This window comes from Phaeoacremonium minimum (genome assembly GCF_000392275.1).
Source record: "Phaeoacremonium minimum UCRPA7 unplaced genomic scaffold PA7_03_scaffold_604, whole genome shotgun sequence".
In the NCBI taxonomy this organism is placed as follows: Eukaryota; Fungi; Ascomycota; class Sordariomycetes; order Togniniales; family Togniniaceae; genus Phaeoacremonium; species Phaeoacremonium minimum.
In genome coordinates this window covers 150,086-163,775 of record NW_006921506.1, presented here as the reverse complement: position 1 = coordinate 163,775, position 13,690 = coordinate 150,086, and the positions used below count along the sequence as shown (strand labels likewise).

At 47.4% G+C, this 13,690-nt stretch overlaps 2 protein-coding genes across 2 annotated transcripts; one reads left to right on the top strand and one right to left on the bottom strand.

The window, feature by feature from the left end:
• Positions 1-1,076: 1,076 nt before the first annotated feature.
• UCRPA7_8668 (putative wd repeat-containing protein) lies at positions 1,077-2,560 on the top strand (the record flags this gene model as incomplete). The annotated part of the gene is made up of 2 exons (XM_007921179.1): positions 1,077-2,346; positions 2,490-2,560. The coding sequence occupies 2 exons, from the start codon at positions 1,077-1,079 to the stop codon at positions 2,558-2,560; spliced, it is 1,341 nt and encodes a 446-aa protein (XP_007919370.1).
• Positions 2,561-5,304: 2,744 nt separating this feature from the next.
• On the bottom strand, positions 5,305-6,727 carry UCRPA7_8667 (putative zinc carboxypeptidase a protein; the record flags this gene model as incomplete). Its single annotated transcript, XM_007921178.1, has 4 exons — positions 5,305-5,819; positions 5,947-6,058; positions 6,118-6,368; positions 6,427-6,727. The coding sequence occupies 4 exons, from the start codon at positions 6,725-6,727 to the stop codon at positions 5,305-5,307; spliced, it is 1,179 nt and encodes a 392-aa protein (XP_007919369.1).
• Between the last annotated feature and the right edge of the window lie 6,963 nt (positions 6,728-13,690).

Genomic DNA, 13,690 nt, shown 5'->3' with positions numbered 1-13,690 from the left:
TACGGCCTGCATGATGGAACTGCGTGATGCGGCTTCTAGAAAAGTCGATGCGACAATTGCCCTGCGGGATGGAACTTTGGCATGATGCAGCAGAACACCATACGACAAAAGACTATATGTATGTACAGTACAGTACAGTGCTTTGTTTGGCTGCAACATGTGTCGATCGCTCCCATCTGGGGGAGTTGCCCACCACTTTCTGGTCCACTTCAGCTTGTCGTCGGCCTGAGCATGCAAAAAGGAAGCACCTGGAAATATCTGAGCAGTGGAGCGGTCAGGAGCTAAACCTCCGAGGAGAGGAGTTGACGTAGAATACCTAGCAGGCCGTATCCCAGGCACGTATGATTGAAATACGGAAAACAGCTGCATTGGGTCAAGATGGAGTTTTTGATCCGGGAGTATTGGAGGCTTTGTTGGACCTTCTGAATAAAGGCGCTCAGTCAGTCAATCACCGGCAGGCACGGTGGCCTAAATCTTCTTGTAAGTCAAATAGACACGAATCTCGTCGTAAGTCTGTAGAGACAAAGAAGATGGGTGAACGTAGCAATCTGGGAGATCAATCCATACAGGCCCAGTTTGGAAAGAAATAAGGTACAGAAGATGTGTCCTTCAAAATCATCAATTTACCTGTCCAGAGATAGGTATTGTCGTCACTCGTGTATCCAGTGCTCTGTTTGGGAGGAGCGACTGGTCCAGCTGTTTGCAGAAGGCACTTACCCTGTAAAAAGCGTACATGTACCGTGCCTACCTAAGTACCGGTAGTCGGCAAGCTCTCGAAGAAGCCAGGGACCTCTCCCCTGGAAGTCTAGTCGGTGAGCGGGGGCAGAATACACCGTCCGTCAGCCAGCTCTCCCAGCGTCCATCACGTAGAAGCGCTCAACTGGTGACCATGACGCATGTAATTATGATCACGACAGCTGTCAATTGATTCTGTCGCACCCAAAATAGTCCCACTCCGCTGCTGCTTGGGCTCTGTGTATAGCCCATCTCTCCGGCGTCCCCAGCAGCCCAAGGCATGCTGCGCCTGCAAATAGCGACAACCGTCATGTCACCACCCGACGACGCGCGCCGCCACCATGTACAACCGAGATAAGATCATGCGCAAGCTGCTGGGCAAGCCCACCGTCGAGTCCTCCCACGATACCACCGTCGGCGTCACCAGCTCTCCGCTCCCCGCCGCCTACCGCCCCAGCGCCGCCCAGAACGCTCTCTTCAATGCCGGCGTCCCCATCGCCTGCCTCGCAAAGTCTCCTGATGGGCGATGCGCCATCCTTGCTGGCCGCCATATCCTCAAGGTCGTCAAGCTCGACGGTCTGACCGTCAAGGAGGGCACCGACCTGCGCGCCACCATTACCTCTCAGCCCTCGTCCAAGGTCAACTCGACCGCCGACCAGCTCTCCATCAAGGATGTCAATTGGCCCTCCGGCCGCGGCGACACCACTGTATTTACTGCCTGTGCCAACGGCAAGATCTTCCAGTATGATCTCGCGCGTATGGGCGGCCCCGATGGCGGCCAGATGGAAGTCGTGCAGATGAGGGAGGACTCTCGCCAAGTGAATACTCTCGATGTCAACCCTCATCGTGGAACATACCTGTTGTCAGGCAGCCAGGACGGCATTGTTCGGTGCTTCGACATCCGCTCTCCGCAGAGGTCGCAGCTAGGCTTTCTGACATACCGGTCGGTGCAGGCATTCAAATGTAACGCAGAAGGCGTGCGTCATGTCAAATGGTCGCCAAAGGACGGCTTCTACTTCGCGTGCGCTACCGAGCAGGGCGTCGTCCTGAAATGGGACATCCGGAAATCAACAGCTCCGATCCTACGCATCAACGGGCATGAGAAGGCGTGCGCATCTATCGCATGGCACCCCGACGGCGAGCATCTCATCAGCGGCGGATCTGACAACAAGTGTTTTGTCTGGGACGTTTCCTCAAGAGCTGAGAAGAGGCAGAAGCCGAAATGGACACTGAACACACCCGCTCCGATCGCATCGGTGGCTTGGAGACCAGGCACCTGGTCAGCTACCGCACAAGGGAAAAGAACGGCACAGGTCGCCGTTACCTACGATGACAGTAGCCAGATGAGGCATGGTATCAATGCGTGTCATATCTGGGACCTGGCTAGACCTACGCTGCCTTTCAAAGAGTTGCAGAACTTCGACGCCCCGCCAGCGGCTTTACTATGGCACGATCAGGATCTCCTATGGACCGCTGGGCATGATGGACTTTTCAATCAGTTCGATATCGCATTCGCCCCTAAAGTAATGGATCGCACATCAGTGTCAACCATGGCACTTTCATCCCAGGGCGATGTCCTCATGTTCTTGGATGAGAGACCCGTTGCTCGACGTATGCGACCGGCAATCACCACCCCCTCTGAAGTGTTATCACACGGATCATATAGCTCCAGCCCGACGACTCCTATGCTCAGCATTAGCAGGAGCGACTCCGAGGATGAGGTGGTTGGGAGCTTTCTAAGGTCTCGTGGGAAGGGCCGGCGAAAGCGAACACCGAGTACACGCTCAGCACATACTCTGAGCACCACTCCTCCGGGAGGCCCTGATGATCATAGCCTGGCCCTTGAACCATCTCTCAAAGTGACCGGATTTTACAAATCTCAACAAGGCATGGCAATCGGCCCAGTTCCATCTAGCGCGAAGGTTAATATATACCACTACCTCTCTGTTCACTATCTCGAAACTTTATACGAATTACTCCCATCGCAAAAGAATGGTCCCATTCTCGGGGAGCGTGTCAATACAATCATTGAGCATTATGCCAAAGCTGCAGAAAAGGTCAGCCTCTTTCGTTTGGCGCAGACTTGGCGCATCCTAGCTTATGCCATGAATCTACTCCTGACGAGGAGAGCACAATATCACCTGGATTGCCGCACGGGTCGACTTCGGGATTACTCCCTCGAGCACCGACAGAAAGAGTGGTCAACACTACGCTCCACTGCAGCTCGCCCAACCGTTATTTTGCCTGCACCGTCTCTCCACGACGGAGCGACACACCGGAAACCCCCAACATCTTCTAGCCTAGATAAGTCAGGAGCGATGCGATCCTTGCTATCTGAAGAATTCGAGAGTACATCCAATGTTCCTACTCCGCTAGCACGACCTGTTGATGACGAAGTGCAAGAGGGCGGAAATGGCGAGGACTTGCAGTATCGGTATGCCTCAGGGAAGAAGCTCACTCCTGTGGTAGAAAACGACAGCTTCAGTCTCCCTCCCGCGTTGCATTCTTTCTCTTTTGCATCTAGGCAACGTTTGGACTCCGAACCCCTCTCTGTTGTGAGCCATGATAGTGAGCGTACACACGCCAGCACTGAGGGATATGATTTCTATGATTTGGAAACGATGACCCATGCAATCGATGTACCAAGTGCGAAGAGCAAGGACCAGTCGTCAGCAGGCTTTGTCAAGCTAGGATCCCCCAATAGGAGGCAATCAGCTAAAAGGCACGATTCCGATGAAAGCTTCGCTCAACTGTTTTCTATATCTGGTGGGAGTAGACAGAGTACTGGCGGACTTACTGGGTCTTCGGACAGCTCGTCAATCCCGAGGCGACCAGAACGGTTGCCTGCAACGCCGAGACAATATAGTGACACCGGTAGCGATAGCACAAGTGGCGAATATGGAAGTCGCATCCGAGGGAGACATATGGAAGAGTCGCCCGAGTTCCGTAAGATGTTGGCATTACGGAAGCCAATCGAACGCGCCGACTCAAATCTTACGGACGACTACGCACTACCTACCCAAACCACAACCGACAGTCTGGATTCGCATGATGGAGCGCACCCTAAACCAGACCTATATCCTCATGACACACCGTCAGATATTGGGCATTCTGATATCCACAGCTTTGGTCATCCTGATAGTGAACGAGCATCACCCGAGAAAGACCGGGACCTCACTCCTGAAGTGACTACCGATAGAGATTATCTTCCATGGTCCGATGATGATCCATATCCCTACGTATTAGCATCTGAATACCCGGAGAAACCAAGGGTCACCCCGCTTGAGCCATACACATTAATAACACGAGCTCTCCAATTTGAAGCGAAGTCCTCTGCACTCAATGCATCGGCCATGATTCTGCTTCTCAAACCATTGCTGCCGAAAGATCTAATCGACCTGTTTCAAGCTACTGCGATATTGAAGCAGCATCACTCGCGGCTGATGGGGATGAAACTTTTCACTGAAGCAGCGTTGCTTCGAAACCTTTGTGTCAAAGGCTGGCCTGGCGAACCCCTCAGCGATTGGGGCGATAATTTCCAGTCCATTTTTATGCCTGCACAGCAGAATGTGCTGGCTGGCTTCTTCTGTCCGAAATGCCGTAAGCCTAGGGAGGTGGACCGCAAGTCGAATGGAGGCGTGTGGAGATGTGAACGGTGCCATGAGGTGATGGGGCCATGCGCAGTCTGTGGACATCGTGACGTGACAGAAAACACGCTTCCTGAGGTTTCTCAGCCCCTTTCCTTGGAGCTAGTTCTCAGTGAAACAGCAAAGCCGGATGCTGCGGAACACCAGACGCGTCAGGGATCAATCTTGTCGACTTGGTGGTTTTGCGCCGGCTGTGGACATGGTGGTCATTCAACTTGCCTGCAAGGCTGGCATTCCTCCTTCGCCGACGCAACAGCATCCGGTGTGTACGACCCTGGGCAATTGCCTGACATGGGAGGTGAGTTCTCGGATGGTTGTTGCCCGCTCGATGGTTGTGGCCACGCTTGCCTTCCAGGCAAGTGGCAAGCCGAAACAGCTGTGGCCTCGACTGAGGAGGTCAGTCGAGTTGTTCGTGAAGTGACTCGAAGCAAATCGACATCTTCTCCCAAGCTCCACGGTGAGGATGGACGGCGTCGCGGGGGCTTGGTAGGTAGTGCCGGATCGGACATCCATGGTGATCTCCATGAGGTTGCTCAGAGCAGAGCGGTGGCATCTGTTCGAGAAACCCTGGCATCAAGTGGTAATTCACGCTTGCCAGGTGCGAGCGTTCTTAGCTCTAGTCCTGGGCGGTCTACAGGTATGGAGAGAGAAAGGAGGAAGAGTGTCAAGTTTGCTGGGACGGAGGAAAGGCGTTAGTTTCGTCTGCCTTGGTTATAGTAGATGATGGTTATACTTGGGAGGATAGTGATTTGGAGCAGTGATGCACGGGAGGTCGATTTTGCTTACGGATAGTACGTGGCGCACGACAGGGAGCACTGAGATACCCAGCGGTCATCAAACGATGAAGAGAAAAATCTATTTGTAGAACTCGAGGCTTTTTAACTACGGAGAGGACTTTGTCTCGCATTCGAGATTCACGGTGTTAGACCTGCGCAAGTAGGTACTTGATCCCATCCCACTGCTCCAGTGCGCTTGGCAGAATCTGAGCAGGAGGCAAAACGAAGCCTCCCCCAGAGCTGCCCGTTGGCCGCAGCTCAATCGTCCAAGCAAACTCAGCTTTCGACACATCGGTCAGATAGTCAACGCTATCGCCCGTCGTCGCGTATAACGTCGAGCAGCTCGGTCCATACGTGAACCTCGTGCCATACCTCTGCGCGATGGTGCTAGCCGTGTTCGTCGCCAGCGTCAGCTGCCTGGCGTGATTGGTCGCCCGCGCCGAGCAGTTGTATCCGTACGGCAGCAGGATGTACTGCCCGTACGAGTGCCAGTCTATGTAGAGCTTGATCCCCTGGTCCGCCGCGAGCTGCTGCGTAAAAGCCACGAGACCCTTGCTCTCCGGGGTGTCGCCTGCCGCGGCGCCCTTGTAGGTCTCCGAGCAGGGGTTGGTGGAGGCGCCGCCCGGCACGTCCCAGCGGTAGGGCCAGTTGCGGTTCACGTCTGTGCCGATGCAGCTGCTGCCGCTGCGGGGCTGGCGGCTCTTGCGCCATAGCCGGTCGTCGGTTTGTGTGTAGACGAAGCCTGGAGTGTCAGCTGGTTGCTCGGAAGGATCTGCGAAGTGGCTTACCGTCGGGGTTGACAAATGGCAGGATGTAGAAGTCAAACTTATCGACCAGAGCTTTCACTGCGGCGTCTTTGCTATAACCATCAATGAGCTGGTAGGTGATGTATTCAACGACCTATTCAATTGACATATCAGTCTCATTCGTCTTCTCTTAAATACAATCAATAAGCTCACCATAGCGGTGATCCATTCGCGAGCATGGACTGTTCCGTGGAAGTAAATGGCGGGCTTTGACCCCTTACCGCCACTTCCCCAGAGATGAATGCCAAAAATCGAGCGGCCCTGGTACGATGTACCAGCTGTGACCAACTCAGAGTTGTTTGGAAAGTTAGCTTGCAGTGAGGTAAAGAACTGGACGTGATCTGCGTAAGGATGATACGAGTTGAACCAAGCTAGATCCGGCAGAGCAGCTACCGAAAAGTCATCTAGAGTGCGTTAGCAATGATGACACTGAACTCTTAGGTAATAAAATCAGACACATACCTGTGCTGAAAGTAGATGCAGATTCGTCAATGATGTCTGCACCAAGGTCTTCATGGAGGATCTCGGTGTCTAGATTGAGTGCCTCAAATGCTGCCACGTCCTTTGGCGCGACGGCGACATCCACATGCTCTGATACGTCAAGATTGAATGGGATAGTTGTAAAAGTCTTGATTTGATCTTGAATTGCATCCGCGTCATGATGAGTTGAAACCCGGAAAACCCGATAACCATCATAGTTGACTCTACTCCTGACCCCAATTACTATGGAGCCAACGAAGACTGCAACAGAAAGGAGTTTCATGATTTGTATCAGGTATAATGCCAGGTGTTGTGAAAAGATGTCTATCGACTTGATTGCTCAAGCCACCCGTCGACGTACTTATACCCTCATCAGCATCAACTAGCTCATATACGAAATGAGACCTTAGAATGAAATGGGTAGGTAGCATTTTCTAGTCTTGGCAGATGGTATCGTTTAACTCGGACGCATGGCGTGCTTGTGGCTACTGGAGCCAGCTCTGCCAGTCAAAAGTCTGCCAAGAAGCAATGCAGGTAGCTCCGGCTGTTGCAGCGCAGTGCCGGTAAGGGATCAATAAGGTGTCATGCAGATTAAAACAAGACCGATAACTTTATCGCAATGTTGTGGAGGGATTCAGCTCACCTGCCCGATCTGTCTATAACAGCAATACTTCCATCCTATGCCCAAGATCTGCCCAGACGTGCTATAAGGCTGGGCAGATCCCACCTTACTTATATGGATATCTAGAACCTTCTTGTGAAAGGGTGACGTCTTTTCCTTACGGACCTGCTGTTTAACGACTTTCTAAATCCACGTAGTATTACAACAAACACTGATGAAATCAGTACATGAACGATGTAAGTCATGCAATAACACATCGAGGGGCTTCACCCGACATCGTTTTGGTAAACTTGAATATATAATGATCGAGAGAGGTTGCATTCTATTTCGGCTTCAATCTTCAACGGTTATATTCAAAGTTAATTTTCAGGTTGCTACAGCGTTTCCATAGTTCGGTCGATGTGTGTGGAGCGAGTGGCCCCCTCACAGTACAGAGAAAAGTCAACAAATATGGAACGTAAAGGGAACATTCACGGTTTTCCTAAAGTCAAAATCCGAGATCTAGACCTGCGACTATTGGAATGATTACGGCGAGAACCCCTAAAAGAAGGCATTTCGTTTAGGCAATGGTCCACAGAATGACACTATTCCGACATAAGCACCAATTGTGCTAGTGTGAGCTGACGCGCGCCACTTAATCCTATGCGGCACAGCTGTCGCCCTTTATCAACTTGACATCGTGCCGAAATCTTACCTTTTTTCAACCTTACTCTCACTAATTCAAACAGCATTTGGCTCCTTTCAAGCATCTCTGAACACAACATGTCAATCATCGGCCAAGCCGGTTACCTAGGTGCGATTGGTCTTGCTTTCTTAGCAGGATTCAGTCGCTTCACTCACGGTCAATACACCCCAACTTTCTACCAATATCAGCTTGATCGCGCGCCCGATGATGAATCGATGCGCTTTGTTCCCTTTGTGGACATAACTTTCGGCATTCTCCTCCTACTACCAAAGATTCGTCGCTATGCCGCTCTTCTCTTCACTGCTTTCCTGGGCTTCGGGGTGTATCTGAGGATCGATTCCGGAAAGTCGCCGACTGTGGACATTTTACACTTCTTGCTGGGCTTAACTGCATTTCTTTATACATCAAGAGCAAAGAAACAAATATCGACGGAAATGATTATGAGAAGACTGATGCAGTGGATTCGGTGATGGATGAAAAGGAGTTAGGGAATCTCAATCGCCTGGAGTGATGATTGCGAGACACTAGTCCGTCAATAGACATGCACGAACCTGGCTGAAGGGTCAGTGTGCAGTATGAGGACATTGTTTGACTCTGTCTTGGTATCAAAATTGCGCCTCACAAATTATCATCAATTTATTAAATGGGCTCAACATAGAGCAGTCTTGCTCGACGACCTATTCTCGCGTCTGTGATCATCGATACACCAAGAAAAGGATGACTGTTAAAGAGGTGGTCCAGCTTGGCAAGTGAATTTGTTATTCCTTAAACAGGAAGAAATCTTGTGGGGAAATAATGCTTAATTTCTCCAGCAGTGGTCAAGTGGTTCCTGACTTGATTCTACAGACGATCGAGTCTTCTTTTCCTCATCAGAGCAGTGGCATGATTGGCAACAAGATTGTATTGAAACCACTGCAATTCGTCGCGTGGATAGGATTTGCCCTGAATTTATAATCTCACGTATTATCTTTTGTTCACGAGAAGCGTTAGAAGCTTAACTGTGGGAATTGTAGGTACCAATGCTGGAAGCGCGGGAACTTATGAGCTTGTCCTATCAAACACACCTCGGGTAGGATGTCAGCCGGGTTCGCTCATAAAATATTGGGCAGTTATTTAGTGCCTTTCTGCCCCCTCACTCACTTCAGAGCTGTGAGCGTGCCCAATGATGCTGATTCCCTCCGTTCATCCTTCTAATTGTGCTTGAATTATTGTCCTTGAAAGGTTGTAGATGTTGCTGCCCACGTTGGTAGACATAATAGTACTAGCAACGCAAAAATTCCTTCCTTAGGTTGGTTCTCCATTTACAAGTGAGTGCTGAGAAGCTCTGTGACGAGGACATTCGTAAGGACGGCGGAGAAGGATTATTGTGGCGGTTGTGACAATGTGTGACTACCAAGCCTTTAATTACACTACTAAGCGAACCCCTATCTGTCCAAGAGATCAAAGCGCGACTCAACAATCATAATAAAACGAGCCGTTTGTAATGTCCAAGTCACAGACCGAGATGGAAATTGTCACTCAGAAGCCGATTTCAGAAGCAGACTCTGAAAATGGCTCTATGGCGCCTCCTAGGAGCCTCTCCCAAAAGAGATGCTCCGTCGCCAATTGGAAGCGACGACATATACCCAGTTCACATGTTAGACGACACCAAGACCCTGCGAGGGATTGTCGTCACGTGGACGCTGCGCTTCAATGACGTGTTGGATGCGAACAAGTTACACACCTCGCTGTCAAGATTACTAGAGATTGGAGACTGGAGAAAGGTTGGCGGTAGACTTAGATTAAAGGTCTGCTCGATGATCCGCAGCCTGCTACGATGATGGCTGGCCACTTACTGTTTACCAGGAGAATGGGGAATTGGAGATTTATGCCCCTCGGCCTTTTACCGAAGCCCGTCCTGCAGTGTTCTATACCAGCCAAGCATTTCCCGTGAATATCGATGATCACCCTGTGGCAAAGACACTCCCGAAAGCTACCGAGACCGCCTCCATTCAGGCCGGTCCTCAGGGCTTTCGAATCTTCGCGGCTCGAGAAAATGCGCCGGAGACGCTTGAGGATTTCATTTCCCAGGATGTCCCCCAGCTATCACTACATATCACTTCATTCAACGATGCGACACTCGTGGGTCTTTCATGGCCACATACACTCATGGATGTCATGGGACAGCAAGCCCTCCTACGCAGCTGGTCTTTAATACTAGCGGGGCGGGAGTCGGAAGTGCCTCCTATGCTCGGTGCGAGACAAGACGCGGTATGTGCAGCCGTTGATGCACCGGCAGAGGTAGAAGAGGCGTTCCAACTGGGAAAGAAGCGACTGGGCGGATGGGGCATGTTCCTATTCGGGCTACGATTTGCGTGGGACCTCCTGTGGAATCAAACAGTTGAGACGCGCACCATCTTTTTGCCCAACGCGATGGTGGCGGACTCCTCGAAACTGGGTGCAGCGATTTGGTGACTCAGCATGCCACCTGCCCTGTCGTTAGCTGCTTGCGTCGGCCTTCTCAAGCATCGACTCGCTGTCGCCAACCTCTTAGTCAGACCAGCGTTTATCCTACCCTACATTTCCGTTTGTGACGGCAAGCCTTATCTCTACCGTTTTTTAATCTAGGATGGATAATGCGAAATCATAGGGTATATGTAGAAACTGAGATCATCATAAGCGTCAGACCTATACTACCAATAGGTTATATCATAGCTGCCGTTTGAGTATTAGATAGGTATAAAGATATAGTTATACTACCCTCCTTTTAAATATATAGGTATATCCTCTTCTATTCTATCTATACTATATAATATGTCATTTGCTATGAGAGGAGAATGTAAAGGCTCTGTCAAAACGGTAGGCTAGATATATAGTCGCTTTGCCAACATAACTGTAGAAGAGGTTCAGACGATCTTTAAGGATGTTAAGTTCGATATGATGGAAGGTGATGCTAAGTTCGTTAAGGCAATAGAAGGTCAACGCTTTAGAGTGTTCAAAAACTGGGATAAGTAAGTCTGCCTCGCTTGAATGGAAGATATATGGAGGCTGTGGCTGGTATATAGCATCTTATACTTCTTTCGGATCTAATATATATTAGCTAGGTAGTTTTGTCAGAAATAAGCTAGGATTAGACCTTATATAAATCTGGTTCGACTTTTGTAAAGAGATATTAGAATCGAAACAAGCTTGCCAGACCTTTCTTAGGTCTTATGTCAAGGCCTTAAAATATCAGCGTTTTACTTTAGAACCTAAAGAGTTTGAAGGGGCTTATCAAATTACTTGTTTTGATAGTGTCAACATAATATGGAAGGCTTTGATTATAGAAGCTGATAAGAAGATCTTAAAGCCTACAAGAATTATAGTAATAAAAGATAAGGAGCTTAGAGACTAGGTTAGGTTCTGAAGGCTTAAGTATGGCAAGCATAGGGCTGGCGCTTATGATAAAGGCCCTATTAGCACTATCAGCAATATATGATTCTCCTTTGGCTCTTAGAGAGTATGATACTCCTACATTTATACGGCAGATTGCTAATGCTTAGTTAGTAGATCTATAAGAGTTTAGTCAAAGAGTTTGGCCTTAAACTAGTAGATTATAAGAAAGTGTCTATAACCATTATAGATATACTTCTTATTCTATAGACTTTATAGGTGGTAGCCGACAATATACCCTACGATCCCTATGTTCGACATTCGATGTATAGAACTATGCTTATAGCTATACTCACTGGTTGGAGGCATGAGATGGTACTAAGGGTCAAATTCAGCAATATCCAGCTGGCGTATGTCTGAGACCCATACGATCGTAGCCGACGGAGGATTAAGGTGAGAGTTATAGGGATTAAGAATAAGCTAAAATATATAGCTTGTCGTCAGAATCGGTCATTTATATAGTTAAGTAACCTTTGATAAAATGTTTTCTATATATGATATGACTTATCCAACTAACAAAATGGTAGATAAGGCTTTATTCTTAGCGACTGATACCCTTATACCTTTCCTCTGCCTTACTAGTCTTATTATCTTTAGTATGATCAGTCAGAATGCTTTCGAAGATGAGAAGCCTTTTATGTCGGTTAAAGAGTTTCTATACTAGCTCTTCCTTAAAGACAATATAGACTACCTTCCCTTCGATTGGAAGAAGTCCTATTTAGAGGAAAAAGTATTTCCAATCTTATCTAACTTATTTAGTGAGCTATGGCAATGTATATAGATAGTGCTTAAGGCTAAGGTTATGCTAAGGCCTTATATAATGTAGATTTAATTTGGTGTTAGTGTTGATAAGTATGGTAAGAGGACCTACCTCCTCTTTTCCCCCTTGATTCTCCCTTTACTTTAGATGAATTAAATGGTAGTTAATCTTAAAACCTAGGGATACTTATGCCTACTTCATATAATTTCTTTCTTTCTTAGATGACTCTAGTCTACGAAAAGAGCTACTATATCGAGCGTATAAGAGAGGACATTTCTAGAGTAGTGTTTGACAAATATATCCTATCTAACAGAGAATTCTTCAAAAGATTCTACAACTTTTCTCTTTCTATAGATTCGAAAGTATCAATCTATCCTACTTTAGAATAGCTAGAGATGATAGAGGCTCGAAACGATATTAGCAGCTTTAAGGTATAGGGCTTAAGCTTAAAACTTTAGGCTTGACGGAAGGACCTATAGGAGTTAGCAATTTAGATAAACCGAAAAGAATACTTCTCCTATATAGCCTAGCTAAGGTATGCTGGCAAATCAATAGACTGCCTTCATCTTTCGCTTACTTCTCCCTAGGCTGTCTGTTAGAAGTATATAGGGCTTGATATGACCTTATTTATGCTTCCTACTACTCTAGACTCTATAGGCTAGGCTTCGTTTAGAATTATAATAGAGTGGTTTGTCAACTACTTATGTAAAAATTAGAGTATGATAAAACTAGATCTTCACTCTGATACTCCAGCCAGAGATCGACTGATATATCTCTATTATAGCGAAGACTTTAGTATTATTAGTGCTTTGACATATCATTATAAGAATATATACGTCTAGAGTAGACTATTTAACATACCATATAAGTGTCTAGAGTATATCCATCTTAGTCTTACCGACTGCCTGATGTTGGGGCCGACAGAGTGGAGCAATTATATGGAAAGGGTTTACGGTAAGTTGTATATACCGAATTTGCAGAAAGGCCGTCTTTATACATTAGTCAGAAAGTCTCTATAAAGGCCTCCATACTAATGTCTTATCTATGACGAAGATATTGAGGGCGATTTCGAGCGTCATTTTAAGGATGCTTATGTTTCTATAAGACTATTTCACGAAAAGCTCTAATACCCTGAATGCCAGCATCTAAGACTATAATCCTACCTTATTGATGATCAGAAGGCTTAGCATCTTTATACTATGACTAGCTATAGAGAGTGCTTATGGATACGATGCCTCCTATATAGCAATTTCTACGATCAAATTGGTATCATAAAGTATATTCTATGAGCATATATATCTACCTTTCCTTGCCTTTGCCCTAAGTATAGCCGGTTGGATATAGAGTATCTCCCCCTCATCAAAGATTATAACTTATGATATATCCATACCCTTCAACATCTGGGTGGAGATACCTCTCGTCCGAAGAAACGGAAGCTTATAAAGATCACCGATATCAATATAGATATTAATCGTTCTAATTCTAAGCTATCACCATTAGTGTAGGTAAAAAGGGAACAGTCTTAAGCATCTAGCACTATTAGCCTCGATGATAGTAAGAGTAAGCTTGATAGTATAGATTACCTAGAAACTAGAGGTAGCCATCTTACTAAAGATAACTATTATAATGATAGTAATGATAGTGGCAAGGGTTATAATATTCGAGACTATATTATAGTCAAGCTTTTATAAACATTTGATGTCAATATAAATAGAAGAGGTAAAAGGTTCATTTAGGCTAATAAGATACAACTTTATCAGTCTCGTCT